Consider the following 27,266-nt stretch of genomic DNA (forward strand, 5'->3'; position numbering starts at 1 on the left):
GGATAAACCAACTTAGAGGAGACAGAGACTGCTGTTTGCAGTGGAGCGGGCATGGTAACGGGGATGACAGAGATTTGGCCTGGGACTCGGAAGAGTGTTGAACTACCTGACCCACCTGATGTGTGTGCTTAAAACTGAGTCCTAGATTCTGACTGAAACCAAGATGGGTCTCCAAGGCCTGCCATCAGAGAGACATTTCTGTACCTGGACAGAGGTGTGAGCACAAAGAACATGGAGGCTACCTGGGAGACCATTCGGAGCTTGTCCCCTTTCCAATAGAGTACTCACGGGCTCCATCCAGATGAGAGCAGATTTCGTGCTCATCAGATGGGATGGTGGGACTGTCGGGAGGGTGGCAGGAGTCAGACAAGTCATGGTGACTGGAAAGAGCCAAATACTTTTCATCCAAAGAATCCTGACACGCATCATCCATTTCCTCCTCCTCCTGCAGCTCCCTGCCGAGCCCAGAGGCACAAAGATAACAGAATATTAAACGAGGAAAGACTGGACACCGCAACTTCCCCACTGGTTCTGATTGGAAGACTAAGGGAGAGGTCGCAGAAGGTAAAGAGGGCATCCCTTGAAATAGGAAGAAGATAACAGTCCTCCTCTGACTGCAACTAAGTGAGGCTGCCGTGGTGGGGGGAGGGAGGGCAGCAGGTGCTCACTGCCCTGTCCAGATAACGAGGTAATGAGGAAGGAGACTCAGCTCTCCTCTATGGCACAGTCATGACACAGAGCACACAACGAGAACCACAGGAGGTCCTACAACTCCAAAGCATAACTTCTGTTCCACTTTCCTCACAGAGGCCCAGTGAGTAAAGGCTCCTGGGGCAGTGTGGGCTCCCAGACATCTCGTGCCTTCTAGGCCTGTTTCTCTCATTACTGTAATACCATAGACACATTTTTGTCGAGCTGTATGTCGTGCTATGAAATCCTCACCGTTAAACAGGCCAAATGCGCAGACAGAAGTTATGCAACTTATCTTAGTTTTCCCCAAACAAGAGAGGACACGTGGTCTCCCTGAGTGCAGGAAATCTCTAAGATTGGTTAGTTTGCCTTGTGTCAAGCTGATTCTAGGTCCCTAAACTTGAGACATTAATACCAAGTGGAAACTAACAGGACAAGTCCCAAGAAGACAGACAGCATTCTTAAAAGGGGTGATTCGTGGTAGTGTGATGGGATGAAATAGGTCTCCTGGCACTTTCTAATTCTCCCTGGATTTGAGATCTTCAGATGTCACCATTGCTTTCACAACCAGGATTATCAGTTACCTGGGGGCTGTTGGCTCATCTCTTTCCTCATCCTTCTGATCTTTTTGAGTTTCTGCAAATAAATTTGGACAGGGCCAGTCATCATAAAAAGTTGCTTCTTGACACGTTACCAACCCAGGGGCCTGTTTCAACACAGGGACATAAGTCTTCTCAGCGTGAGAACAGGATAGTGTCAGAATATTCCAGGAGGCCTCGGGTTGTGTCTTCTGAAAAGGGACCAGGCTTCCTTTCCTGAGTCATAGGGCAGACTGTCTCTGAATTGGCAGATCAATACAACAAAGTTCTCTTCCCTGAACCTGGGCAAAGAGTTCAACGCATTCTTCCCGAGGTCATGAGGAGCTCATCTAGCTGCTTTCTGGAAAGGCTGTGGCAAGATTCAGCTCTCATTCCATCAGATATGCTGGCTGCTGTTGGTTTGGAGGAAGTTCTACACCGAGACTAGACTGATGGATGGAATTTAATCACTCCTAAAGAGGAAAGAATCTATGGTGCCACCTAGAGAACAGGATTCTTGCTATTCAAAGTGGTGGGGGGTGCCAGGGTTCACACCACGCCCTGGGTGGTAAGTTTCCAGACACATTCAAGAGGTGTTTATCTTTTGACGCTTAGATGGCTCCCTACTGAGGATAAACCAACTTAGAGGAGACAGAGACTGCTGTTTGCAGTGGAGCGGGCATGGTAACGGGGATGACAGAGATTTGGCCTGGGACTCGGAAGAGTGTTGAACTACCTGACCCACCTGATGTGTGTGCTTAAAACTGAGTCCTAGATTCTGACTGAAACCAAGATGGGTCTCCAAGGCCTGCCATCAGAGAGACATTTCTGTACCTGGACAGAGGTGTGAGCACAAAGAACATGGAGGCTACCTGGGAGACCATTCGGAGCTTGTCCCCTTTCCAATAGAGTACTCACGGGCTCCATCCAGATGAGAGCAGATTTCGTGCTCATCAGATGGGATGGTGGGACTGTCGGGAGGGTGGCAGGAGTCAGACAAGTCATGGTGACTGGAAAGAGCCAAATACTTTTCATCCAAAGAATCCTGACACGCATCATCCATTTCCTCCTCCTCCTGCAGCTCCCTGCCGAGCCCAGAGGCACAAAGATAACAGAATATTAAACGAGGAAAGACTGGACACCGCAACTTCCCCACTGGTTCTGATTGGAAGACTAAGGGAGAGGTCGCAGAAGGTAAAGAGGGCATCCCTTGAAATAGGAAGAAGATAACAGTCCTCCTCTGACTGCAACTAAGTGAGGCTGCCGTGGTGGGGGGAGGGAGGGCAGCAGGTGCTCACTGCCCTGTCCAGATAACGAGGTAATGAGGAAGGAGACTCAGCTCTCCTCTATGGCACAGTCATGACACAGAGCACACAACGAGAACCACAGGAGGTCCTACAACTCCAAAGCATAACTTCTGTTCCACTTTCCTCACAGAGGCCCAGTGAGTAAAGGCTCCTGGGGCAGTGTGGGCTCCCAGACATCTCGTGCCTTCTAGGCCTGTTTCTCTCATTACTGTAATACCATAGACACATTTTTGTCGAGCTGTATGTCGTGCTATGAAATCCTCACCGTTAAACAGGCCAAATGCGCAGACAGAAGTTATGCAACTTATCTTAGTTTTCCCCAAACAAGAGAGGACACGTGGTCTCCCTGAGTGCAGGAAATCTCTAAGATTGGTTAGTTTGCCTTGTGTCAAGCTGATTCTAGGTCCCTAAACTTGAGACATTAATACCAAGTGGAAACTAACAGGACAAGTCCCAAGAAGACAGACAGCATTCTTAAAAGGGGTGATTCGTGGTAGTGTGATGGGATGAAATAGGTCTCCTGGCACTTTCTAATTCTCCCTGGATTTGAGATCTTCAGATGTCACCATTGCTTTCACAACCAGGATTATCAGTTACCTGGGGGCTGTTGGCTCATCTCTTTCCTCATCCTTCTGATCTTTTTGAGTTTCTGCAAATAAATTTGGACAGGGCCAGTCATCATAAAAAGTTGCTTCTTGACACGTTACCAACCCAGGGGCCTGTTTCAACACAGGGACATAAGTCTTCTCAGCGTGAGAACAGGATAGTGTCAGAATATTCCAGGAGGCCTCGGGTTGTGTCTTCTGAAAAGGGACCAGGCTTCCTTTCCTGAGTCATAGGGCAGACTGTCTCTGAATTGGCAGATCAATACAACAAAGTTCTCTTCCCTGAACCTGGGCAAAGAGTTCAACGCATTCTTCCCGAGGTCATGAGGAGCTCATCTAGCTGCTTTCTGGAAAGGCTGTGGCAAGATTCAGCTCTTATTCCATCAGATATGCTGGCTGCTGTTGGTTTGGAGGAAGTTCTACACCGAGACTAGACTGATGGATGGAATTTAATCACTCCTAAAGAGGAAAGAATCTATGGTGCCACCTAGAGAACAGGATTCTTGCTATTCAAAGTGGTGGGGGGTGCCAGGGTTCACACCACGCCCTGGGTGGTAAGTTTCCAGACACATTCAAGAGGTGTTTATCTTTTGACGCTTAGATGGCTCCCTACTGAGGATAAACCAACTTAGAGGAGACAGAGACTGCTGTTTGCAGTGGAGCGGGCATGGTAACGGGGATGACAGAGATTTGGCCTGGGACTCGGAAGAGTGTTGAACTACCTGACCCACCTGATGTGTGTGCTTAAAACTGAGTCCTAGATTCTGATTCAAACCATGTTAAGTCTCCCGGGCCAGACTGAAGAGATGACATATCTTGACCTGGACAGGGACGTGGGGAACATGACTATGGACACTACCTGGGAGACCTGTTGGAGCTTTCTTCTCCTGTTGATGGGAGTACTCAGTAGCTGCAACCAGAGCAGAGAAGTCTTCGTGCTCCTCAGACAAGAAAACATTGGTGCTGGGAGGCTCGTGGGAACCAGACGGGTACTGGTGACTGGAAGAAGTCACAGGGCCTTCATCCACTGACCCCTTCAGGGCTTCATTCACACTCTCTTTTTCTTGTAGCTCTGTGCTCAGGCTAGGGGGAAAAGGAAATGATGAAACCAAGAAGGATCGGATGCCAGAGTCCCAGGTGGTCCTGATTGGTGGTAGAGAGAGTGGTCACAGAAAGTGAGGGACAGTCCCCTCATAGAGAAAGAAAACAATCCTCCTATGATGAGGGCATGGTCTGGCTGCCCCTGAGGGCAGGAGAGAGGGGAGTGGGCGCTCAGTGAACTGGCCAGATAGCACTCAATGAGGAAGGAGAATCAACTCTACCTGGATGGTACAGCAATGGCACTCAGCAGACACAGAGAACCAGAACAGTGGCTCAACCGCGTGCAGAAATGGTGTTGAATTTTACATACTGCCACCCAAGGAATGCACGTTCCTGACACATTGTAGATGCCCAGAGACCTTGTGCCTTCTAGACTTCTTTCTATCAATATTGTGACGGGACATGATTGTTTTGGTCTAATTACGTTTCTTGCTATGAAATGCATGCCAACAAGCTAAAGTCCACCATGCAGAAAGCAGATATCCATCTCATCTTAGGTTTAGCCACAGAGGAGAGAACAGATGGATTCTGTGACTACGACAAATTCCCTGAGACGGGTTAATTTCCCTTACAAAAGTATAACAAGTATCACAAAAGCAAATGACAACCTTTGTAGAAGGCTATTTCCTGATCGCTTAAGTGAATGGAATAATTCAACCAGCAGTTTCTGTCACTTTTGCCTTAGAAATCTGTGGCTAGTGTTGGCCTCTCGGTCTTTATTTGGGAACCATCCTCTTATTTTACCCATCCTCTTCCAGGCCCTGATCATTCCTTGTTACCTGGGGTCCATTGATGCTTTTTCTTCTTTGTTCTCCTCCTCTGCATGATTTTCTGCAGAAAAATTCAGAAATTCCAAATTCAGAAATGTCCAGCAGGCACTAAGGAGTTCCCTGCCACCCATTGTAAACACAATGGCCTGTCTGGTCATGAAGACATAAATCCCCAACTACAATTTCAGGATACACTGAGAGAATCATACTGAAAGGTCTCTTCTTTGTATTAAATGAATGCCCTTTCTTGTTCTTATGATCCATCAGACACAGTTTCCCTGATGGCGTGCTCTACGTGAAACTGGAAAAAATGTTAGACATGTCTTTTGTTCCCAAGATCACCATGTACTTGTCCAGATTCCCTCTGGACTTCTACAACTGTATCATTTGTCTTGACGTAAAGCTGGCTCTCAGGCACAGTGGGAACTTTCTCTAAGGAGACCATAAACAAGCCTCTCAGTCTCCCCTCAAGACGTCTAAAGAGACTTGCAGTTTCTGGTCCCACATGTAAGGATCTTGGAAGTCATCACTCCTGTCCTCACAACAAGAAAGGAGCTGAACAAACTGAAAATCAACCACTCTTCTTCGATCCGTCAGAGAATGAAGGTCAGAGAGCAAACCACTGCCCCCCAAACTGGACATACAAACAGGCTAGGCAAACAAAGAGAATTACAACCTATTGAAGCAGAAACCTAGGCAGGAGCCAGGACCAGAGGAGGAAAACTTAGCATGTAATTGACTAATTGCTGGAGACTCAGTGTGGAGAAGTTTGAGTTAAAAGCATCAGGGGGCCCAGTCGTGGGAGAAACCCAAGAGTTCTGGAGAGTTTTCTGTCCAGGAGCCCTATCAGTTTCTCACAGTGAAGACTAGAGAAGACTCTCCTTACACCTCTGGCAGAGTGAGATGAAAGTAGCTATTGGGAGATAGATCCAGAGCATTTTGTTTTTCTTGACAAAGCCTGCTCTCAAAGAAACTATTTGACCAGAGCCTAACCAACTGGGATTTTACCACAGCCCAACTGACCTTGGGGAAAGGAAATGCCCAACTCCAGCCCCTCTAGCCTTCCTTTTCCATCGAGGGCACCTGGAAGGTGAACCCTGAGAAGCTCTTGTGAAGGCCACAGCCCAGGGACCCAGGCTGACTCAAAGACTGAGCCCTGATCATAGGACTACAGAATGTTTCCACACACACACACACACACACACCTTACCAGCACATCCATAGGGATCCTAGATGATAACAGGGGAATATAACGGAAAGGATACAACTGAAAGAACTGCACGTTCTCAGGCCTCATTTAAGCAGAAATCACCAGGGACACTCAAGAGAGCTGAGAACACAAAACCAAGAATTCCAGAGGAGACTTAAGCCTCTGACATCTACAGCTCCAATAAACAGGAAACCCAGCCTAACCCCTAGCCAGATAAAGACAAAACTTCACACTAAGGCCTACTTACCTCAAATCCTTTACCCAGTATATCATGTTTGGCTTTTAACAAAACATTAAAAGATACACTATGAGACAAAAAAAAACACAGTTTGAGGAAAGAAACTAAGCGTTAGAACCAGGCTCCAATATGGCAGACATGGTGGAATTACTAGAGCAGGAATTTAAAACGACAGTGATTAACATGCTAATGGCTCCAAAGGGAAAGGTGGACAGCATGCAGGAACGTAAGGGGAAGGTAAGTAGAAAGATGGGAACTCTAAGAAAGAATCCAAAGGAGATGGTAGAAATGAAAAACACTGGGACAGAAATGAAGAGTGCCTTAGAGGTTCAACAATACACTGGACACGGCTGAGCAAAGAACCTGCGAGCTTGGAGAAATATCGAGAGAAATTTCTAAAACTGAAATGCAAAGAGGAAAAAGAATGAAAAGGAAGAGATGATCCAAGAACTGTGGAACAATAACAAGAGGTGTAAATATGTGTAACGTGACTATCAGAAGGAGCACAGAAGAAGCATTTGAAGCAATAATGACTGAGAATTTCCTAAAAATTTCTTCAGTTTTTGCCACCCAAAGGTTTGTTTTTTTTTTTTTAATATTGGCACCTGAGCTAACAACTGTTCCCAATCTTCTTTTTTTCTTCTGCCTTTTCTCCCCTAATCCCCCCAGTACATAGTTGTACATTCTACTCTGGGTTCTTTTAGTTGTGGCATATGGGATGCCGCCTCATTATGATTTAATGAGAAGCGCCATGTACGCATCCAGGATCTGAATCAGTGAAACCCTGCACTGCCGAGTGGAGCGTGTGAACTTAACCACTTGGCCGTGGGGCCAGCATCCCCTCAAATTAATTATAGACATTGAACCACAGATCCAGGAAGCTCAGAGAATAGCAACCAGGGAAATACCAAAATGTATACACCTAGGAAAGAATATCATATTCAAAATGCAGAAAATCAAAGACAAAAGAAAAGTCTAAATAAAGCCAGAGGGAAAAATACCTTACCCAGGGAAGAGTAAGGATAAGAGGTATATCAGACTTCTCTGAAACCATGCAAGCAAGAAGAGAAGTGAGTATAAGGAAGACACCCCACCCACCTGGAATTCTGTATCCAGTAAATAATCCTTCATCAGCCAGAGAAAAAGACAACATTCCTAGACAAAGAAGAATTGAAGGAACTTGTCACCAGTAGGCCTGCCTTGCAAGAAATGTTCAAAGAACTTCCTCAGAACAAAGGAAAATGATATAAGTCAGAAAGTGGGATCTACACAAAGAAAGGAAGAGCATTTTGAAGCAATGAATTCAAATACAATAATTTATTTGTCTTTTTCTTGATTGATCTAACTGATAACAGTTCAAAACAATAGTAGCAATAATGGATTTGGATAAGCAGCTTATGGATAAGTGAAATGAATGACAGTAATGCTCTAACGGATGGGTGGAATGAATTGGGAATACTGTGTTATTAGGCACTTGTGCTAGCCATGAAACAGTACACTGTTCTTTGAAAGAGCACTTGGATGATTTTTAAATGTACATTGCAAACTCCAGGGCAACCACTGAAAAAGAAGAAAGAAAAAATAAGAGTACAGTTGACATGCCAAGAGAGGAGGAAAAAACGGAATCACGTAAAATTCTTTTTCACAACCAGAGAAGACGGAAAAAGAGTGGAAGACAAAAAAAAGAAACCAGGAAAAGAACAATGAATATAAAACAGTAACTAATATGGTAGACGTTAATCCAAGTCTATCAACAAAAACCTTCCAAGTCAGTGGTCTAAATGCACCAATTAAAAGATAGACTGTCAGAGCGGATGAAAAAATAAGACTTAATTAGATGTTGTGTATAAGAAATCCACTTTAAATAAAAAGGCACAGATATAATAAGAGAAACAGGATGGAGAAAGATAGACCACGCTATCACTGATCAAAACAAAGCTGCAGTAGCTCAAACAATTTCAGACAAAGCAGACTTCAGACCAATGAAAATGATCAGGGATAAAGAGGGGTGTCACGTAACAAAACGGGGTCCATTCTCCGAAGACATAACAGTTTTTAAGGTGCACCTAGGAGAAGAGCACGAAAATAACTGAGGCAAAAACTGAGAGCTGCAAGGAGAAGTAGATGAATCCGGTATTACAGTTGGAGATTTCAACACCCCTCTGTCAGAAACAGAGAGATCCAGCAGGCAGAAAATCAGGAAGGATAGAGTTGAAATAAACAGCACCATCAATCAACTTGATAGAATCGACACTTCTACAATTCTTCATCAAACGAGGGAAGAACACAGATTCTTCTCAAGCTCACATGGAACATTCTCTAGGGCAGGCACTATGCTGAGAAGGAATGAGAAGACAGAAGATACAGATTACTCATATGAGAAATGAAAGAGGGACTGGCACTACTGATCCCATGGACATCAAATGGATAATCAAGGAATGTTAGGAACCAATCTGTGCCCTGAAGTTTGAAATGCATCTATTACTTGAAACACACAATCTACCAGAATTCCCACAAGGAGAAACAGATCATCTGAATAGGCTTATATCTACTACAGAAATTGAAACAACAAAAGAATCTTCCCAAACAGAAAGCACCAGGCCCAGATAAATTCACTGGTGAATTCTATCGAATATTTAAGGAAGAAATTAGGCCAGTTGTCTACCATCTCTTCCAGAACATAGAAACAGAGGGAATACATCCTAACACATTCTATGAAGTCACCATTCTCCTAATACAAAAACCAGACAAAGATGTTACAAAAAGGAACACTCCAGGCCAATAAGTCTCACGAACATAGGTGCAAAAATCATCAACAAGATTTGACAGATTGAATCCACGAAAGTATACAAAGAATTATACACCACAACCAAGTGAGATTGATTCCAGCTATGAAAAGGGGGTTCAACACTCAAAAATCAATTAATGTGATTCACCGTCCATCAGGAAAGAAACCTCTAGTTGGACCACTGTGGCCTGTACCCAGTGCATTTCTCCTCTCTGTTCCCACCCTGCCAGTGCTGCTCCTGTGATGGCCCCAAATGGGACATGGAAACCAGAACAACTGGTTAAAAAAAAAAAAAAATCCTCGTGAGTGGAATCTCTTGGAGCAGCTCAGTGCAGTCAGGGCCTATGACCGCCTTACCTGGGCTGAGCTTTCGGGCAAGGCGCTCCACCAGCCTGCGGCCCTCAGCCAGTCGTTCTTGAAAGCCCTGACCCTGGAAGTTGGTAGGGTCATCGTGGGTGAGAAGGTTCCTGAGGTGCTGCTTGAGGAGCACAGAGACTTCTCTGCCTTTCTCTATCGTTTGCCGTAACTGGGCCAGCTCTTGAGCCTGATCTTGGATTAGGACATCATATTTCCTAAGGTGGCACAGAAGAGACCGTTTAAACATGCAAAGAGTCGAACCATAGATGATAAGATTTTTCATGGAGATTTCTGTGAGAACATCCCCAAGGAGCTATTGTAGCAGAATTCTGGCACATGGATGGTGACCTGCTGCTGCCAGCCTCCATTAAACCCAGCATATGTGGGGCTAAAACCAAAGCACTCTTTCCACGCTTACTCCCTGGCTCCAGAATACTCTACCCACCATGGAGACAAAGCACCTGGGTTCCCTATCACCTCCTCCTCCCCCCTGCAAACAGTGTCCCAAGGCCGAATGCAGGCTGGTGGGAAAGTTCCGACCAGCAAAGCCACTGAGTCCCCCCACCATCTACAAGCAGCCACAATCCTCACAAACCTTTAAAAACACTCACGTCCCCTCTTTCGGTGAGACGAGATGAAATGAGACAAATGTGAGGGCTCCCTCTCATCTCCTGGCTCATGTCACCCGAAATAACAACCCTCTCCTTGCCTTAAGCCTGGTGTTCCAGTTTTTATTGGGCCCCTCTTGTGTGGCGGGTAAAGAACCGATGTCTGTAGGTGGTAAAATCTGATGAGCCAACCAGAAGGCTCTTGCCCATGGGTCCATGGCCCCAGGCCAACTGGGATTTCCTGGGAAGCAGTCCTGCAGCCACCTCGGTCATTTGCCCTAGGGACTGCCCTCAGTACTTTCCATCTGCCTCGGAGCCACTGACCCTAGGCCCATTTTCTTATGGCGAGGAAACAGATTCTAGATTGGTTTGTTGGCTGCTTCTTCCTTCTGGGAAGTCGATGGACTCTGAAATAGAGTAAGTTGCCTCAGAGATGCCCATGAACTTCCTTCCCCTCTTTTGGGGTCCCCTCCATTCACGGAAGGGCCAACTCGGGTCCTTTCCCTTCACGGAGGGGCCGTCTGGGCGCGCATTTGGAGTGGGAACAGTTGTAGGACTTTCTACCCTCCATCTGGGAACTGGTTCACTGGTGTCTGGTATTTCTGTGTCTGGATCTGAGTGTCTGTCTCTCTGTCGCTGTGTATCGGAATGGGAAACATGCTGTCTGTCACCAAGCAGAGCCCATTGGGGTTAATTCTGAGTAGATGGTCTAATTATAGTTAGAAGCCAATGGCTGAAAGGGATGATTTTCTTTTGTGACACTGTTTGACCACAATATTCTTGAAACTCTGGAGAGAAGATGGCCAAACAACGGATCCTTAAGTTAGAAAACTTTTAGAGAGCTCTCTTCATAAAGAGCTGTTTTACTGGTCCCTATGAAAAGACCAAATTAAAAGGAAAATACAACGACTAATCTCAAAAACGTCATCAAATTTGGGGTCTCAGCTTCTTGTGGTCTCACAGATGCAAATGGAAACATCAAGTTAACAAAGAGAAGTGAGGAAGGGAAGAGTGACAGAACTCACTCAGTCCAACAGGATGGCAATCTTTAGTCATTAAAAAGAAAGAGCAGGGTGAATAGAACAGACACAAATACAGTCAAAACGAAGCTTTGACTAAAACACTGCCTAAGGTTGGATGGGCTAAAGGGACCCCAGATTGGCCCCCAACATTCAAGAATATCAGACAAACTTGTTCTATTTCTTCCAGTTTGAAAAAAATTTTAAAAGTCAGTAGGCAGAAATCACAGCGAGAAACCTATCAACACTTGTTTGGGGCAACAATTAGGCTGCTCAGGTTGGTACAAGTATAAAGATTAAAGTGTTTACCCTAATATTACATGAGGAGATTATGTCAACTTTGCCTGGATGCTTTTTTGGGAATAAATATTATGCCTAGCTGAGAATGCATTCCCTACATAACACTGTAATACCGAAACTTGTGAGTGAAATTCTAATATAAGTTGTAATTAGGGGTACAAGAGTTGAAAAAATTAAGATAAAGGTTTGTCCAAGTTGGTGTATGTAAATAGACCTTCTGTAAAACAATTACATCTGTTTTGCTGCATTGCATTGTAGATTCTGTAGTGGGAATAAACATTATGTGTCGCTGGGGAACGTGTCCCTTGCCTGATATTGCAAGAGCTCATAAACCCACCCTTCAGGCTCTGCGAATGGAACAGGTAGAGGAGATCTCACTTTACAATGGCCAAAATGAGGCAGTTTCAGTTTACTCAAACCGATACATGCAATCGGAACAAGCCAGCTACAACAGGAAGCCTGTTTTAATCTTTTGATGCTTCTAAAGAAAATAAGAAATATTTTACTGCCTCTTTAAGAGAAAAAATCATTGAATAATTAAACATGCCAGGGCAGAAGCCAAGCCTGCTGCTTCTTTCTCTTCTCTCACTGAGATTTGCCACTTCAGCTCCCCCAAAATGCCTGATCTGAAACTAAACAGCTGAAAATAGGGAAACTTTTGAGATAATTTGGAATTATAATGGCCACTCTGGGGAACCTCTGCTTCAGACGAGTCCACCTGAGGGGTCACCCTTCAAAGAGAGGATTCAAAATCTCTTAGAACGGAACACAGTCTTTAATTGACAGACAGAACCTTCTAAAAGACAAAGCTATTTAACAGGATCTAAAATGAACTTTGGGAAATAAAAGCCTGTTTAAGTGTGCTGGTTTGATTTAAAATAGACATGTTCTCAGAGTTATCAGCAGTGGATACAATGCAGACATACAGCCTGGGTTTACTCGTCAAATGAGCTCATGTTCTCTCTGTTACAAAATTTGTCAACAAGAGTAATAACTTAGAATAAAAGCTGATTTTGTTTAATGTCTCATGAGGTTTTTGTGGACGATGTAAATATAACTCTTGAGAACGGGTAAACGAAATAGATGTAAGACTGTCACCATGCAAAGTTGTTCCAATATTGTGGACTACCGTCCCTGTGCTCTACATTCCAACCCCATGACTTACTTATTTTGTAACTGGAAGGTTGTACCTCTTAATCCCCTTCACCCATTTCACCCACCCCCAACCCCTCCTCCCTCTGGTAATCACCAGTTTATTTCCTGTGTCTATGAGTCTGTTTGTTTGGTTTGGTTTGTTTTCTAGATTCTGCATAGAGGTGGAGAAAAAGAAACCCTCCTAGACTGTTGTTGGGAATATAAATTGGGGCAGCCGCTGTGGAAAACAGTGTGGAGGTTTCTCAAAACCTTTAGAAAGACAGCTTTTTTTCAGAGAAAGTCTGACAAACTGTAGTCAGTCAGGAGGTGATTGTGATTAAAGGTAAATGCGGTAGTGATTGCACCACATCCTGAATATCCTAAATGCCACTGAATGGTTCACTCGAATGTAGCCAACTTTAGGTTCTGTGAATTTCACCTCAATAAGTTTTATTTTAAAAAAAGACTCAAGGAACCTTTGAGTAATTGGAGTCCATAGTTTACCAATTATTGTTCTCTAATGGTGTTATGCAAATTCGTATGCATGTGGCTGCCATGAAAATTTGGGCCATTCTCCTGGCCCAGAGTTGCTCCTTGCCCCCTTCAGAGATGCCTACAACTTCCCAGCAGACGCCCAGCACAGAGCCCCCCTTACTTGAGCTTCTCCGCTAACGTTGGCTTCTCTGTGGGCTTCCCCTCCTGGAACTGCAGCTTCTCCCCCAGCACCGATTCAATGATGTCTTTGCACGCTCCAGACTCTGAGGAAAGACAGAGAGGCCAGCCTCAGTGGAAAGCTGGCCATGCTGCTGGGGTCACTGCCTGCAAGGGAGGAGGCAGGCTCCATCTTCTTCTCTCAGAGGGAGATAGAACCCCAGCACCAGGCTCTCCACTGAGATTTCCACCTTCTATTGCTCAGCCTCCCAAATACACGGCATTTGGTCACTCCTCATTTGAGAGCTGAGCAAAGAGAAGCTCCAAGGCAGAGAAAGTGACCAGACAAGATTAGCTGACGTTTGGCAAGGTCAGAAGTCACATGCCCTGAGACTGACCCCGAGTCCTGGGCCACTTTACCAAGACTTGCAGCCTCTTGAGTAAAACACTAAGCAGCGGCATGAAGTGGCGATCCCTGTGTGCTCGGGAAGGCCCCTGGGCCTACTGATTGTTGGGCCCTCTGAGCTCAGAATTTCAAGGACAAGTACCTTCACGATGAAATATAACTGTATATGAATGCAATTCTGAAAAATACAAGGCATAACCATCAGTCCCTGAAGGAAATAGGCACAGGCTGTTGAAGAAGTTGTTTTCAATTCCAAGTAGTACAAGAAAGAACTAATCAATAGTGTTTCCTGTGTGTCAAGAACTGTTTTAGTAACTTTACAGAAATAACTCATGTGATTCATTGCAACCGCTCAAAGAAGTAGGCACTATGACAGCGCCATAGTAACGGAGGAGGAAACCGTGAGGCTCAGAAAAAGCCACAGCTTGGATCTGAGCCCAGGAAGAGTAGCTCAGTCTTCACCAATGCACTGTGGTACCTCGCCACAAGATCTTGGGTGACATCTTTCTTCTTCATCATCTTCAAAATTTGTTTCCTACAGTTATGTTACGCCTATAAAAAAAAGCTGTAAGGAAAACTGAGTCCTTTCTCAAAACCTCATCTCTTCACTTTCTTAAATTGCAGGTTTCAATGTTTACTTTTCTCTGCGTCAGTCATTTGAAGTTCACCACTCCCACGGTGGTTTATTGGAAAATAACACCCATCCAGACTCAGAGTCGTCGAGATCCCTTCTAATCACTCTGTTTGGCACGAGGCCCTGTTCTCACGATCCCTTTCGTGACCACAGCCCCTCTTACTGAACAGGTGATTGAGCTTCCAATTGCGAGGCTGACTGTGGGAGGGAAGGGCCTGCCCCAGACACTGGTTTGAGTTTTTACTGGGCTGGTGGCCACCCCCACTTAGCGTCATTCTCACTTGGGCCATGTCTCACAGCCCAGACCCTCAAGGTCACCCGGACCTGCTGGCAGTCCTGCATCACCAAAGGTTCACCAGCTCAAAGAGACACAGAAGAGGGGGTACGGATTCTCTCATTTCCCCAGAGACACCCTCTACCTCACCCCAAGAGGCAAAGTGGCTTCCTTGGCCTCAAAGAAAAGCCTGTGCTCAGGAAGCACGGCTTCCCGCTCAGCAGGGTCGTCTCTGCTGGATGACGTCACTCATGGATACCACAGTGTCAGCGAGGAGCACACTCGTCTTCAGGCTCCTGTAAAGCAGGGAACATCACCTGCTTCCCCCGGTGTGTACCATCACCCCATCTCCCCAGTGTAAGGAGCACAGAGCTTTGCCAGTGGGACCTCAGAGAAGCCTGAACTGATGGAGCTCATTAGTCCCGGACACTTAGGCCAAGAGTGCTGCAGGATCTGATTCCGTACACGGAGGATGCTGAGAGAAACAGGTTAGCCTGTTCCAGAGTGAAACACGCAGTTCTGTGCCTGCACCAGGAATCAGTCACTGGGATTTTACCTAATCCCACCCTACACCTCACTGCCAATCTGGAAAAGTCCCTCAACTCTTTGGGCCTCGGTTTGTCCATGCTCAGCAAACTGAGGGTAAAATACCCACTTGTACCTTCCCTGGACTGTGGTCAGAATGAAGTTTATTTTGCCTCAGGGAACAGAAGAAAAGGTCTGGAGAGTTTTTAGTTTCTTAGGGGGAACACGGTGGTCACTCATCCCTCTGCTGACCATGACCCTGTAGGACTTACTGTATTTCTGCAGCTCGTTGGCCAGGATGTAGGCAGTGGACTCAGAGACAAGGAACTTCTGTTTGAGGTCTCGAAAGTCCTGTTTGCTTTGTTCCAGCTGGGACTGAAGCTCCTGGTTGATTTCCAGGAGGGTCATTTCGGCCCCCGGATCAGACACAGGGCCGAGAGAAACTGCCATGGTGACGTGGGGCAGAAGAGGTAGGGCGGGGACTGGGGAGAAGAGACCCAAACACAGAATGGGTTAAAAACAAGTGAAAGCAAATAGGTTTAATGAGGACTGAGGGGTGAGGAGTCAGGAATTCTTAACTTACTGTCGGCAACAACGTGATCAACACCCCACAGCACTTGAGAGTCTGTAACCCCCAAAACAAGGTTCAAGACGCCAGAGCTCAGAGCCAAAGGCACTGCCTCCAGCTCACACTCCAACACGAGTGACGGAGGGAGGAGCCAGCGCGCCAGGTAACGGTCTGGAGTTGCAATAACAGAACTGGAAGGTGGGGGGGTGTCATGGAATCTTAGGAGCCCCTGCCTTCCAGTTGCCTAGGCCTCGAGGATACACAAGGCCCCCTGGTCTCTTCTGAAAGTCACCACCGATGGGGCCACCCTCAGCAGCCACTCTCAAGAGGTGTCTACCCTTGTGCTGATAGTACCCAAATATTTCTTTCCAAGACATATCTAAGCGGAACAGTTTCTCAGTGTTCGTTCTTGTATGTTTACAAAAACATCAAGGCAGAAATAGTTTCCCAACAAGTTTTATTTTCTTAAGGGCTGTCATGAAGTCACCCAACCTTCTCCTTAAATTCAAACAGAGCTTAAGGTTTTTCCACAAGTGAAAGATGTTAAATTTTTAGACTCTCATGATGATGTTCTTCTACCGTTTTTTCTATATCCATTAAAAAGTGTAGGACAACAGCAGAGTATCGTATAAAGGAATGAACAACTCATTTAAAAACATGTGTTCTGTCCTGAAACTCTAAATATTCTGTTTGCTGTATCCTTGTGTCACGTTGGCTTCTTCTCCATCACTGGGGCAGCAAGTTAAGTCAAGTTGAACACGCCTGCCTCCCGAAGTCCTCCTCTATTTCTTGGTTGCTTTTTGCATGTTGTTCATCAAAATGTTGTTCACATGTTTGATGAGGATGCTTTTAACGTCACTAAACGACATAGGTCATATTTCTCACTCGTGGATCTCATTCTAGTACCACAAGAGCTCTTTCTGAGTTGTCAGAATGATTAAAATAGTTCAGGTATACTTCCCGGAATACATGTCGTGCTCATTCTTTTGGAAAGATTTCTAAACGTGACGCTACTTTTTACGTTCCCTCAGTTCCCCTACATATTGAACAGACTGGGATCCAGGGCAGTTTTCATGGAACGTTGCTCGATAGATCTCTTTGACTTGTCCTCATGCCCTGAAAAACGATGCCCCGAACCCTCTCCTGACCTTCTCAGCATCCGATGCCAACTGGGTCTTGTGAGCCTGAGACTTGGCAGGCCCGCTGTGGCATCGGCCTCTTCAGGTTAGCTGCTGGACTTGCCTGAGTTAAGGCTGCAACTGGTGTGAGCACGTGCGGCCCAGCGTTCCCGTCACACTGCAGGATGGAGGTCCAGATCAGCCACTTTTGGAAGCTCATCTGCTCCCCGTCCCACGCTGTCCTCCAACTATGCTGTGGAATGATATCGGCGTGAGAGCCACCAAAGGCTTTAAAGAAATCTGCTTTCTGGTGTTTGTGGGACCTGACATTCGGTAGGAAAAAGAAAAAATTGTCAAATTCCTTCACTTTAAAACTGACGAAACGGAAGGCTCGCAAAAGTTACATGACATACTTGAAGTCACAGGGAGGAGCGTTTTGCAGTGCTAATTATAGTAATCATAATAACAGTAATAGTTCATTGAGTATTATTGTGCCAGGCATTTTGCTAAGAAGTGCTGTCTACATAGAACGGCATCTTATTTTCATCATAATCGTTTCAGGTAATATTACTGTCCATAAGCAAAAAGTAAAAAACTTGAAGAAGGGGACGTTCAGTAATTTACTTGGCCAAATTAAAAATAGAAAAAAATACGACAAACGCTTCTTCTTTATAAGAGCAAGTAAGTGATTGCTTTGCGTTTTGGAACAGTAGGAGACACCTATTTGTCTTTATCCTGCATTTGTCCCGTTTACTGTGCTCTTTTTCTCTCTCTGTGACCTGGCTTTGCTTCTAGAGCGCTCCCTTGTCCTACTAACCCAGCTCCATGCACGTCCAATAGCAGAAGTGCCGGCTGGGCTCTTCCAGAGAATCCCTGAAATGCTTATGGTGTCAGGACGTCAGGCACAGTCTGGAGGCAAGAGCGACCCAGATCTGAGAATGGGTAGCTGCTTTCCCACCTCATTAGTCGGCATGATGTCAAACGACAGGAAAGATGACCTCCCTGTAACTCAGGTCAGGAGTCATGTCTCAGTGCCTGTGATCTATTGGGCTGAACTGTCCTGAACTTGCTAATTTTCTGGTTTCTTGTTGAGTGGCTAGAATATTTATAAGGCTTTCTCATTGAAACTTCTCTGTTGAAATGTGCATTAATCCCGATATGATTAAATTTGGTAAGGTAAAAGGCTTGTGGAAGACTGGTCCCTTCCGTGAGCAAAAGAGGGTAAATTTAACTTCCGTTCAAAGCAAGCCGGGATTTGAAATGAGGGCTTTCACTATTTCAAGGTGGACCGTCGGGTACCTCAGGCGTATGCCCCCAAGGGCTTGTGTCTGTGCCATAAACCGGATGAGGTGAAAACGGGGTCAGCCGCGCCAGGTCCCTTTCCATTCTAGGGTCCTCCAACAGTTCCTCCTCTGCTTGAGAGAACAGATTGGAAATGTCCTTGTGGCTCTGCTCTGTCCTACTTTTGTCTTTTGGGTAAAAGTTACACAGCTCAGTGTTTCCCGCCCTGGAGGCGGGGGGGGGGGGCAGGGAATCCTTAGAAGAGTCATCTGGGAGGGTTGGTACCAATCAAGTTCACAGTCCTCACTTGTAGCGATTCTGATTCAATGGGCAGAGGTGGGGCATGGAATGGATTTGCTGAAGTCGCTCAGATGCGAAACAGGTTGAGGGCCCACTGCTGTCATCGACCTTCCTCACAGTTTGGGGATGATTATTTCAGATACATTATTAATTCTAACCTTCACCATCGACTTGTGAGGAAAGCATTACATTTCCCTGGTTTGAGGATGAAGAAACCAAGGCACAGAGAGGGTCCGTAACTGGCCCAAGGTCTCCTGGCTGTAAGGGCTGAAGCCAGGGGTCAGGTAGTCCCCCTCTGCCCCCAAATCTTCTTCCCACGTTTTCCAGTTCATTCTCGTGTCATGTCTTCCCTAGGAGGTACTTTCTTCGCCTATACCTCATTGCTACCAAAATTTTCCCGAGTTTAATTTTTTCATCCAATATATTGTTCACAAAAGGCTAACAGCATCATATTCTGGCCACTGGTTATTAATTTGAGACACATTGTTTCACGAAAATACAGGGCATGGGACTGTGCAAAGTCACATTGCTGCCTTATTATCATCATCAGGGCATAATTCATAAACAGTAAAATTCAGCATTTTGTGTACAAGTCAGTGACTTTCAGTCTATTTGGAAGGTGGTGAAACTCTCACCATACCTAATTTCTGAATGTTTTCATTACCTCCAGAATGAAACGCCATACCTATTGGCAGTTACTGCCTGTTCTCCCATTCTCCCAGCCCTTGGCAACCACTTCTCTACCTGCTCTCCCTATGGACTTGCCGAATGTGGACATTTCTTCTAAAACGAACTATTCAACATGTGGTCTTTCGTGTCTGGCTTCTTAGCATACTGTTCTCAAGGTTGACCCATGGTTTGGCATGTATCAGTACTCTTACTATTTTCATGCCTTAATACAATTTCATTTATGGCTATGCTACATATTGTTCACTCATCAGTTGATGGCTATTTGGGTTGTTTCTACTTTGGGCTGCTATGCATAATGCTGCTATGAATGTTCATGTGCGAGTTTGTTTGTGACCACATGTGCTCAGTTCTCTTGGATGTATACCTAGGAGTGGAATTGCTGTGTCTACATCAGCTCTATATTTAACTTTGAGGAAGTGACAAACTGTTTGCCAAAGCAATTGTGCCATTTTACGTTCCCACGAGCAACGCACGAGGATTCCAGTTTCTCCACATCCTCCTCAACACTTGCTATTCCTGTCTTTTAGTACATCATAGTAGTGGTTGTGAAGTGGTATCTCATTGTGGGTTTGATTTCCATTTTCTTAATGACTAACGACGTTGAGCGTCCTTTCATGTTCTTATTGACCATTTGTACACTATATAGGGAGAACTGCCTATTCAAATGCTTTTTCCATTCATAGATTATTTGTCTTTTTACTGTTGCATTGCAAGAGTCCATTAAATTTTCTGGGTACTACACACTTACCGGATATATGTTTTGCAGCTGTCTTCGCTGATTCTGTGGGTTGTCTTTTCACTTCCTTGTTGGCATCCTTTGAAGCACAGAAAATTTTAATTTTGGTGAAGTCCAGTCGATCTACTTATTCATTGATTGTTTTTGCTTTAGCTGTCAGATCTGAGCAATCATTACCTAATCAAAGGTCACAAAGATCTAAACCTCTGTTTTTTTCAACACACTGCTTTGAATTAGAACTTTCCTGGGTTAGTATAGGGGGACATTTTTGAATTTTGATTCCTATAAATTGATATATTTTTATATCCTTCTTGATTGATATTCACAGGCCTGCCCACCACTCCGATGGAGCATCCACGTACTAGAACAGAGATCTGGGGGGCCGGCCCGGTGGCGTAGCGTTTAAGTTGGCATGTTCTGCTTCTCGGTGGCCCGGGGTTCGCCACTTCAGATCCCGGGTGCAGACATGGCACTCCTTGGCAAAAGCCATGCTGTGGTAGGCGTCCCACGTATAAAGTAGAGGAAGACGGGCATGGATGTCAGCTCAGGGCCAGTGTTCTTCAGCAAAAAGAGGAGGATAGGCAGCAGTTAGCTCAGGGCTAATCTTCCTCAAAAAAAAAAAAAAAAAAGAACAGAGATCTGGGAAATGGTATTTATTGACATCCTGGCATTGATTCAGGAGAGAGTTCTGGTTTAGTGCTTCAGCTTCTGCCTGACCTCTCCTGGTTTCAAAAATTGTTCAGTATCTTTAGAGTGGAGCAACTGATTGTTTTTCTGAGAAACCCTTGGGAGCCCTGATTGTTCTGGAGCTAGAGTGGACGCCCTCAGTCCCCTCCAGACGGGGAAGACTGCAGGGGCTGGGCTTAGGCAAGACTTTCCTCTCTGGTCTCTGATGGAAACGAGCCCCGCTTCAGGGTTTGGGGATGGCTGTTCAAAAGGCTCTTGTTCCTCTCCAATTCTTTTTACTGCATCCACGACTTCTTTCCAGAAATGGTGGAAAAGTGTTTTTGTAAGAACAACTAATGTGCTCTCTGCCCACAGTTTTCTGGCTACAGATTTACGGTGAGTAAAGGAGGACTCAAAGTCACGTATGTTCTTAGGGCCTATTATTGTTCGGGTGTGCATGTTTAATGCTATGAACTAGCCTGTTAGTCAGATTTTTTATTCTTCCTCTCCCTGAAGCCCCCCAGTACACAGTTGTATAACATAGCTGTATGTTCTAGTTGCAGGTCCTTCCAGCTATGCCATTAGTCAGGCTTTATCCTGAGAAAACGCAGAAAGACGACACAGTTTCCCAAGATCACACATCGAGTGAGCAGAGGATTGAGCACTAGAAACCATTTCTGTTTGGCCTTCGAAGTCAGCCTCGTACCATGATGTCAAACTGAGTGGCAGTACTTTTGCTGGAATAATCTCAGCGTTTGTGGTTCTAGGGTGATTTTCCCAAGGTAGCAGCGCGTCACTTTAATATTATTAGAACTTTTAAATTTCATTATCTTTTTTGGTTAAACTATACTTTTCAGTGTTTGTTCTGTTCCATTGCTTTGGGTTCCTTCTCATGGGATTCTTATTATTTTTACGTCCAACATTTATTATCCATTTTCTGTCATTTGTCACTCTTTTTACTCTGTCATCATCTCTCTTTTTTATTGCTAACTTTTTTTATTGAGGTATAATTTACCTAGAAGAAAATGCACAAAACTTAAGAGTACAGCTCCATGAATTTAGCATGCACAGGCCTTGTGTAATCACCACCCAGACCAAGAAACAGAACATTTTCCATCACCCCCAAGACTTCTGTCGCACTCCCTGCCAGTCAAGACCCATCCCCCACAGAGAAACTATTCTGCATTCTCTCACCGTAGATTAATTTTGCTTATTTTTGCCCTTCCTATAAATGCAATGATGCGGTATCTCTCTTTCGTTCTGTGTTCTTTCCCTCAATATCTGGTTTGGAGGTTCAATCTTGACAGGCTACCATGTCAATAACTTGGTTTTTTACTTGCCAAGAAATACTCTCTTTTATGGTTATAGCACAATTTCATTACCCATTTTTCCGATGATGGACAGATTCATTTTTGGTTATTATGCATGAAGCAACTGTGAATATTCATATATGAGTTTTGGTGGGGACATTCACTTGTGGAGATACCCCGTCTCCTGGGTACATACACCTAGGAACAGAATTGCCTGGGGAAAGGGTCGAAACTGACACAGACTCTCGCAAAGGAGTTGTATCCTTTCACATTTCCCCCCAAATACAGGACACTTCCAGTCTCTCTAGTATAGTCCCCAACACTTAGTATTCTCAGTCTTTTCAACTTTAGCCATCCTGCAGGCTGTGTAGTGGTTTGCCATCTCGGTTTTCCAAAGCTTACTGGCCAAGTGACTCTCTTATTATGCCAAGTGGCTTTTCTAATCTGCTCATTAATAAATGAGGTTGTTTGTAATTTTCCTTCTGACTTTATAGGATTTACTGTTCCTCATCAGATATAAGTATTGCAAGTAATTATTCCTAGTCTATGAATTGCTTTTACACTTTTTAAATAGTCATGTCTGATAAGCTAAAGAATCGATACTTTATGAAATCCACTTTGATCCATTTTTCATCTATAGCGAGTTCCTGGGTATTGTGCCTAAGAAATTTTTGCCTCTTCATGGTTCATGAAAATATTCGCATTTTTTTCAAAGGCTTTATAGTTTTAACTTTCACATCTCCAATTAACTTCAATGTACGGTGGGACGTGGTTTTTCATATTAACTTATCTTTAAATAAATATTCATTTTTTCTAACACTTTTTATGGAAAAGTCTTTGATTTCCCCAGTGAAACGTATTGGTGACTTTATTAAAAAAAAAAACATCAAATAATTGTGTGTGTATGTGGGTAAATATTTTACTCTTGACTCTTTCACATTGATTTGCTTGTGTTGTGTTTACTTGCACCAATATTACAATGTTGTAATTATTATAGCTTTAAAGTGAATTTTGAAATGTAGTAGAGTGTGTCCTCCAACTTAATTCTCCTTCAAGGTTGTCTTCGCTATTCTAGGTACTTTCACTTCCATATACAGTTTAGAATTAGCTTGAAAATCTACCCAAAAAATGCATGCTGCAATATTAATTGGGATAATGTTGGTCTGTCATTCTAACAATATTGAAGCTTCCAGTCTATGAATTTCATAGATTTGGGTCGATTTATTTAGATCTTCTTTAATTTCTCTCAGTCATAGTTTTCAGGGGTGTTTATTATATGTGTCCTAAGGCATTTAATGATTGTGGATGGTAATCTTTATACTGTTTTACTGAATTTTGTTTTCTCAGTAACTCATGGCTAGAATGGAGAAATACAACCGATTATGATATGAACGCTGCTGAGGTATAATTTAGGTACAATAGGCTGCACCACTTTAAAGGATACAATTAAATGCATCTGACGGACTATACACTAATGAAACTACTGCCACCGTCATGACACAGGGCATTTCCATTAGCTCGTGACCTTCCTTGCGCCCCTTTGCAGTCCATCACTCCCTCAACCCCCAGCCCCAGGCAACACGGTCATTACAGATGGGTTTGCATTTTTAACGACTTTATATAATGGAACCATACATGTACTCTTTCATGTCTGCACTTCTTCATGCAGCATAATGACTTTAAAATCCATCCACGTTACTCCACACATGAACAGTTCATGCCTTTGTATTGCTAAGGGGTATTCCTTTGTACGGCTGTATCGTGTCTATTTATACATTCGTCTATTAATGGACATCTGTGCAGTTCCCAGGTTTTGGCCATTATGAATAAAGCTATTGTGGATATTCGTGTGCGGATTGTTGTGTGAACATATTGCGTAAACACCTAGGAGGGGAGCGGCTTTTCCGTGACTGGTGTGTGTTTACCTGTGGTGCAGCTGTTCCAAGTGGTTGTGCCATTTTTCATTCCCACAAGTGCAAGAGATTTCTAGTTGCTTTGCACCCTCACCACATGTGGTATTTCCAGTCTCTTTAATTTTAGTCATGCTGATGGATGGGGAATGGGAACCATTGCAGGATGAATTTATTTCCCGGATGACAGAGTTGAGCAACTTTTCATGTGCTTTTTGGCCATTAGCATATCTTCTTTTGAGAAGTATTTCCTCAAGTCTTTTGACCAATTCTCTCACTGCATCATCTTACCAGACAAAATATGTGTAAGAAAGGTCCAGTGAAAACTACAGAACAATACTTCGAGAAATTAAAGAACTCAATTAATGGAGAGAGAAACTTGTTGTGGATTGGAAAACTCAAGATGCTTTAGACGTCAATTCTCCCCAAAGGGATCCACAGATCTATTACAGTCCCATTCCAAATTCCGGCAGGTTTGTTGGCACACTGACAAGCTGATTCTGAAATTTATATGGAAACGCAAATGATCTTGAATTATCAAAGCAATTTCACAAAAGTAGATGAAAGATGGATAGCTTACATTGCCTATTTCCAGAATTACTATACAAATCTTCCACCCAATTTAAAATTGGTTTGCCTTTTTATGATTTGGTTTTAAGAGTTCCTGTATAGTCTGGGTATAAGTCCTTTCTCACATAAGTGAGTTACAAATATTTTCAACTCACAGTGGCTTGACTTTTCATTCACTTACCAGTGTTTTTTGAAAAGCAAATGTTTTCCATTTTTGTGACAGTCAATTTCTCAATGTTTTCTTCTATGGATTATGTTTTTTTTGTATCAATCTAGGAAACATTTGTCTAACCTAAAGTCACAAAAATTTTGCTCTTTGTTTTCTTCTGAAGTTTTACATTTTTCACGTTTACATTTAGATCTATTATCTATTTTGAGTTAATTTTTGGATATCCTGTGAGACATGGATTCTATTTATTTATTTAAGTATTTTTCATGTAGATATAAACAACCACTAGTTGAAAAGCTTGAAAAAGATCATTCTTTATCATTTGTTGAAAAGACTATCTTTCCCCACTGCAGTGTCTTTTTGCATTTGCCAAAGATCAGTCTCCTGGGGCTGGCCCAGTGGTGTAGCAGCTAAGTTCGTGTGCTCCAACGGTGGCATGGGATTCACTGGTTCGGATCCTGGGCGGCGATCTCCTCGCTGCTCCTCAAGCCACGCTGTGGCAGGCATCCCACATATAAAGTAGAGGAAGGACACAGATTTCAGCTCAGGGACAATCTTTCTCAGCAAAATGAGGAAGGTTAGCGGCGGATGTTAGCTCAGGGCTACTCTTACTCAAGAAAAATATAAATAAATAAATAAAAATGTAAAAAATCAGTCTCATTATAGGTATTAGTTTACTTTTTGACTCTGTGTTCTGTTCCATCGATCTGTTGACTTAACATTACACCAATTCCGTACTGCTTTGAACAAAATAACTCTCTAATAGTTCTTGAAATGAGGTAGAGCTGGCCCTCCAACATTGTTTTTTTATTTTATAAATGTTTTCACTACGCTAGATCTTTGTCATTTTATATTCATTTAGAATCACATCATTCCTGTCTCCCTAAGATGCTGACTGAGATTTGAGTTGGCTGGGGTTGGATCTATAGACCCAATTGGGGAAAACTGACATCTCAAAAATAATGCGTCTTCTGACCCACGAACAGGGAATTGGTCTTCATGTTTTAGGTCGTCATCAATTTCTTTCACCAACGTCCTGTACTTTCGTTTGTTTGACGCTATTATTTCTTACATTTCAGTTGTGCACTGGAATTACATAGACATGAAATAGATTTTTGTATATTGACCGTGTATCCTGCTAGAAACAAATGCTTCAGAATCAAGCCAGATCGGGCAGAGACCACAGTTTTGGGGACTTGTGTACTTGCCAGGTGAGAAGAATCTTCTTCAGATCAATTGAGGTTTGACCATCAGGCCAAAGAAGATAATCAACACCCATGTTGAGTCCTGAGGCCGGGAGGTGTTTGCAGGAGGGCTCTTGTGGACTAACGAACGTGAAAGGTTTTGTGTGTTCATCAGCAAGATTTCCTTAAAAGTGAGCATTCGGTGGGTGAGGCTGCCAGTTTGTCCTTGTATCCAGCTGCGACGCCAGTTGCGAGATTTAGGGGGCAGTCTGCGCCCGTGTTATTTCATTTAGTCTGCCATAATCTATTCCAGCATTATGTCCTGCCAGAATCTTTCGAACGCTATGCAAAGATATAGCCCTCAAATATCATAAGTTCCTGCTTAGACACTGCCTCCTATACCATCTCTGAAGTAGGCGTCCACTCCCATCAGTCTGTAAGGATCGGAGCCCTGTGGCTGCAACAGAATCTGTAGTCCCTTTGCGCCAGCTTCGTTCCCCCCAAAAGAGGGTGAAAGATCTTCCGTCCAAATTACGCCATGACTGGTGTGTGCAGCATATTTCAGTTCTCTCTTCAGTCACTGAGCTTTCCAGCCAGTCATGTAAAGCCTGCTCACCTGGATGACTCACAGGTCTCATTCCCAGTGGGTCAGACGACTTGTCTCTGAAAGACCAAAGCATCTATTTGTCATTATGGATCTCTCCTAAAGCTTATTCTTGCTGGGCTAAAACATGGCTCACAAACACCTTTAGATGTGTTTTCTTTATATCTGTTTAATCGTTTTCTAAAGGCAGTGTCCAAACTGACTTTCTTTGTACAGTCCAATGTTTTGTTTCCCAACGCTCTGCCCATTTGACAGGACCCAAGAGTCGATATAAACATAGACTTCTCCCATTGGTTTGTTACCAACCAACTCACAGTTGTGTACATTACCCATAATTCTATACATTGGGCTGACTGTCTCCTCCTTCTTTGACCTGTTTGCTGTTGGGCGTTCAGGTGTTGTAATGTCGCTCACTACGTCCACTGACATTCCTGGAGGACGGTGTGGTAACAGTAAAAGCAGTTGTTTTCCATTGCTATTTATCAAAGTTATCATACTATCTTTAAGTCAGCATATTTGTGAGCATCGTGAGTAGTTAATATCTATGGCAGTCAATTCTTCAGTTAGGTCAAAAACTCCAATTTGGAAATGAGAAATAACTTCTCTGTTGTCCTGGCTTTTTTGAAAAAATACACCGTTTCCATTTCAGGTGTGTGTGCTGATGTGCAGCTTCCTGACCTCCTTTGTAAAAGTGACTGTTGGTCCAAGAGAATACAGAATGAATTCTAGACAGAATGACCGCAGATCCCGGGCTAAACATTTAGTGTCCACGGGGCCCAAAATTTTGCCAAACATGTTTTTCTAAGATGTCCTGTTCTTCTGAGCCAACTCGTTTGCGACTCCAAAAGCCTCAAGCCATTTTCTCTGCCATCTTGCGGCCACTGCCATAAAATCTGTTTTGCCTCTTACGGCACCCACAGTGGGATTTGTTTTGTTTCGTGGCCCTAGAGACCCAGCCGTTTTCC

General features: G+C 44.0%; 1 protein-coding gene and 1 long non-coding RNA gene across 3 annotated transcripts; one reads left to right on the forward strand and one right to left on the reverse strand.

Annotated features, from left to right (window-relative positions):
- The first annotated feature begins 601 nt into the window (after positions 1-601).
- Positions 602-27,087, forward strand: LOC139045937 (uncharacterized). 2 transcript variants are annotated; one of them, XR_011505403.1, is made up of 3 exons: positions 602-2,462; positions 5,319-25,724; positions 26,951-27,087. It is a non-coding gene; the product is annotated as an uncharacterized lncRNA (long non-coding RNA). The 2 variants fall into 2 exon arrangements; XR_011505404.1 differs by having other exon boundaries at positions 5,319-25,888; positions 26,951-27,075.
- On the reverse strand, positions 12,626-15,645 carry LOC106839265 (putative NBPF family member NBPF5). The gene is made up of 2 exons (XM_070516253.1): positions 15,468-15,645; positions 12,626-13,463 (listed from the first exon to the last, which is right to left on the reverse strand). Exons 1-2 carry the CDS (start codon positions 15,643-15,645, stop codon positions 13,357-13,359), a joined length of 285 nt encoding a protein of 94 aa, XP_070372354.1. The 3' UTR covers positions 12,626-13,356.
- Positions 27,088-27,266: the final 179 nt, after the last annotated feature.

Source organism: Equus asinus, chromosome 8, assembly GCF_041296235.1.
Source record: "Equus asinus isolate D_3611 breed Donkey chromosome 8, EquAss-T2T_v2, whole genome shotgun sequence".
Classification (NCBI taxonomy): domain Eukaryota; kingdom Metazoa; phylum Chordata; class Mammalia; order Perissodactyla; family Equidae; genus Equus; species Equus asinus.

Bases quoted from the DNA above. Each gene is read 5' to 3' on its own strand.
- LOC106839265 (XM_070516253.1), bottom strand. From the start codon at position 15,645: ATGGCAGTTTCTCTCGGCCCTGTGTCTGATCCGGGGGCCGAAATGACC. The intron at 13,464-15,467 runs GTAAGTCCTACA...GTCTTTCCTCAG, and splicing joins CAACGAGCTGCAGAAATACA to AGTCTGGAGCGTGCAAAGAC.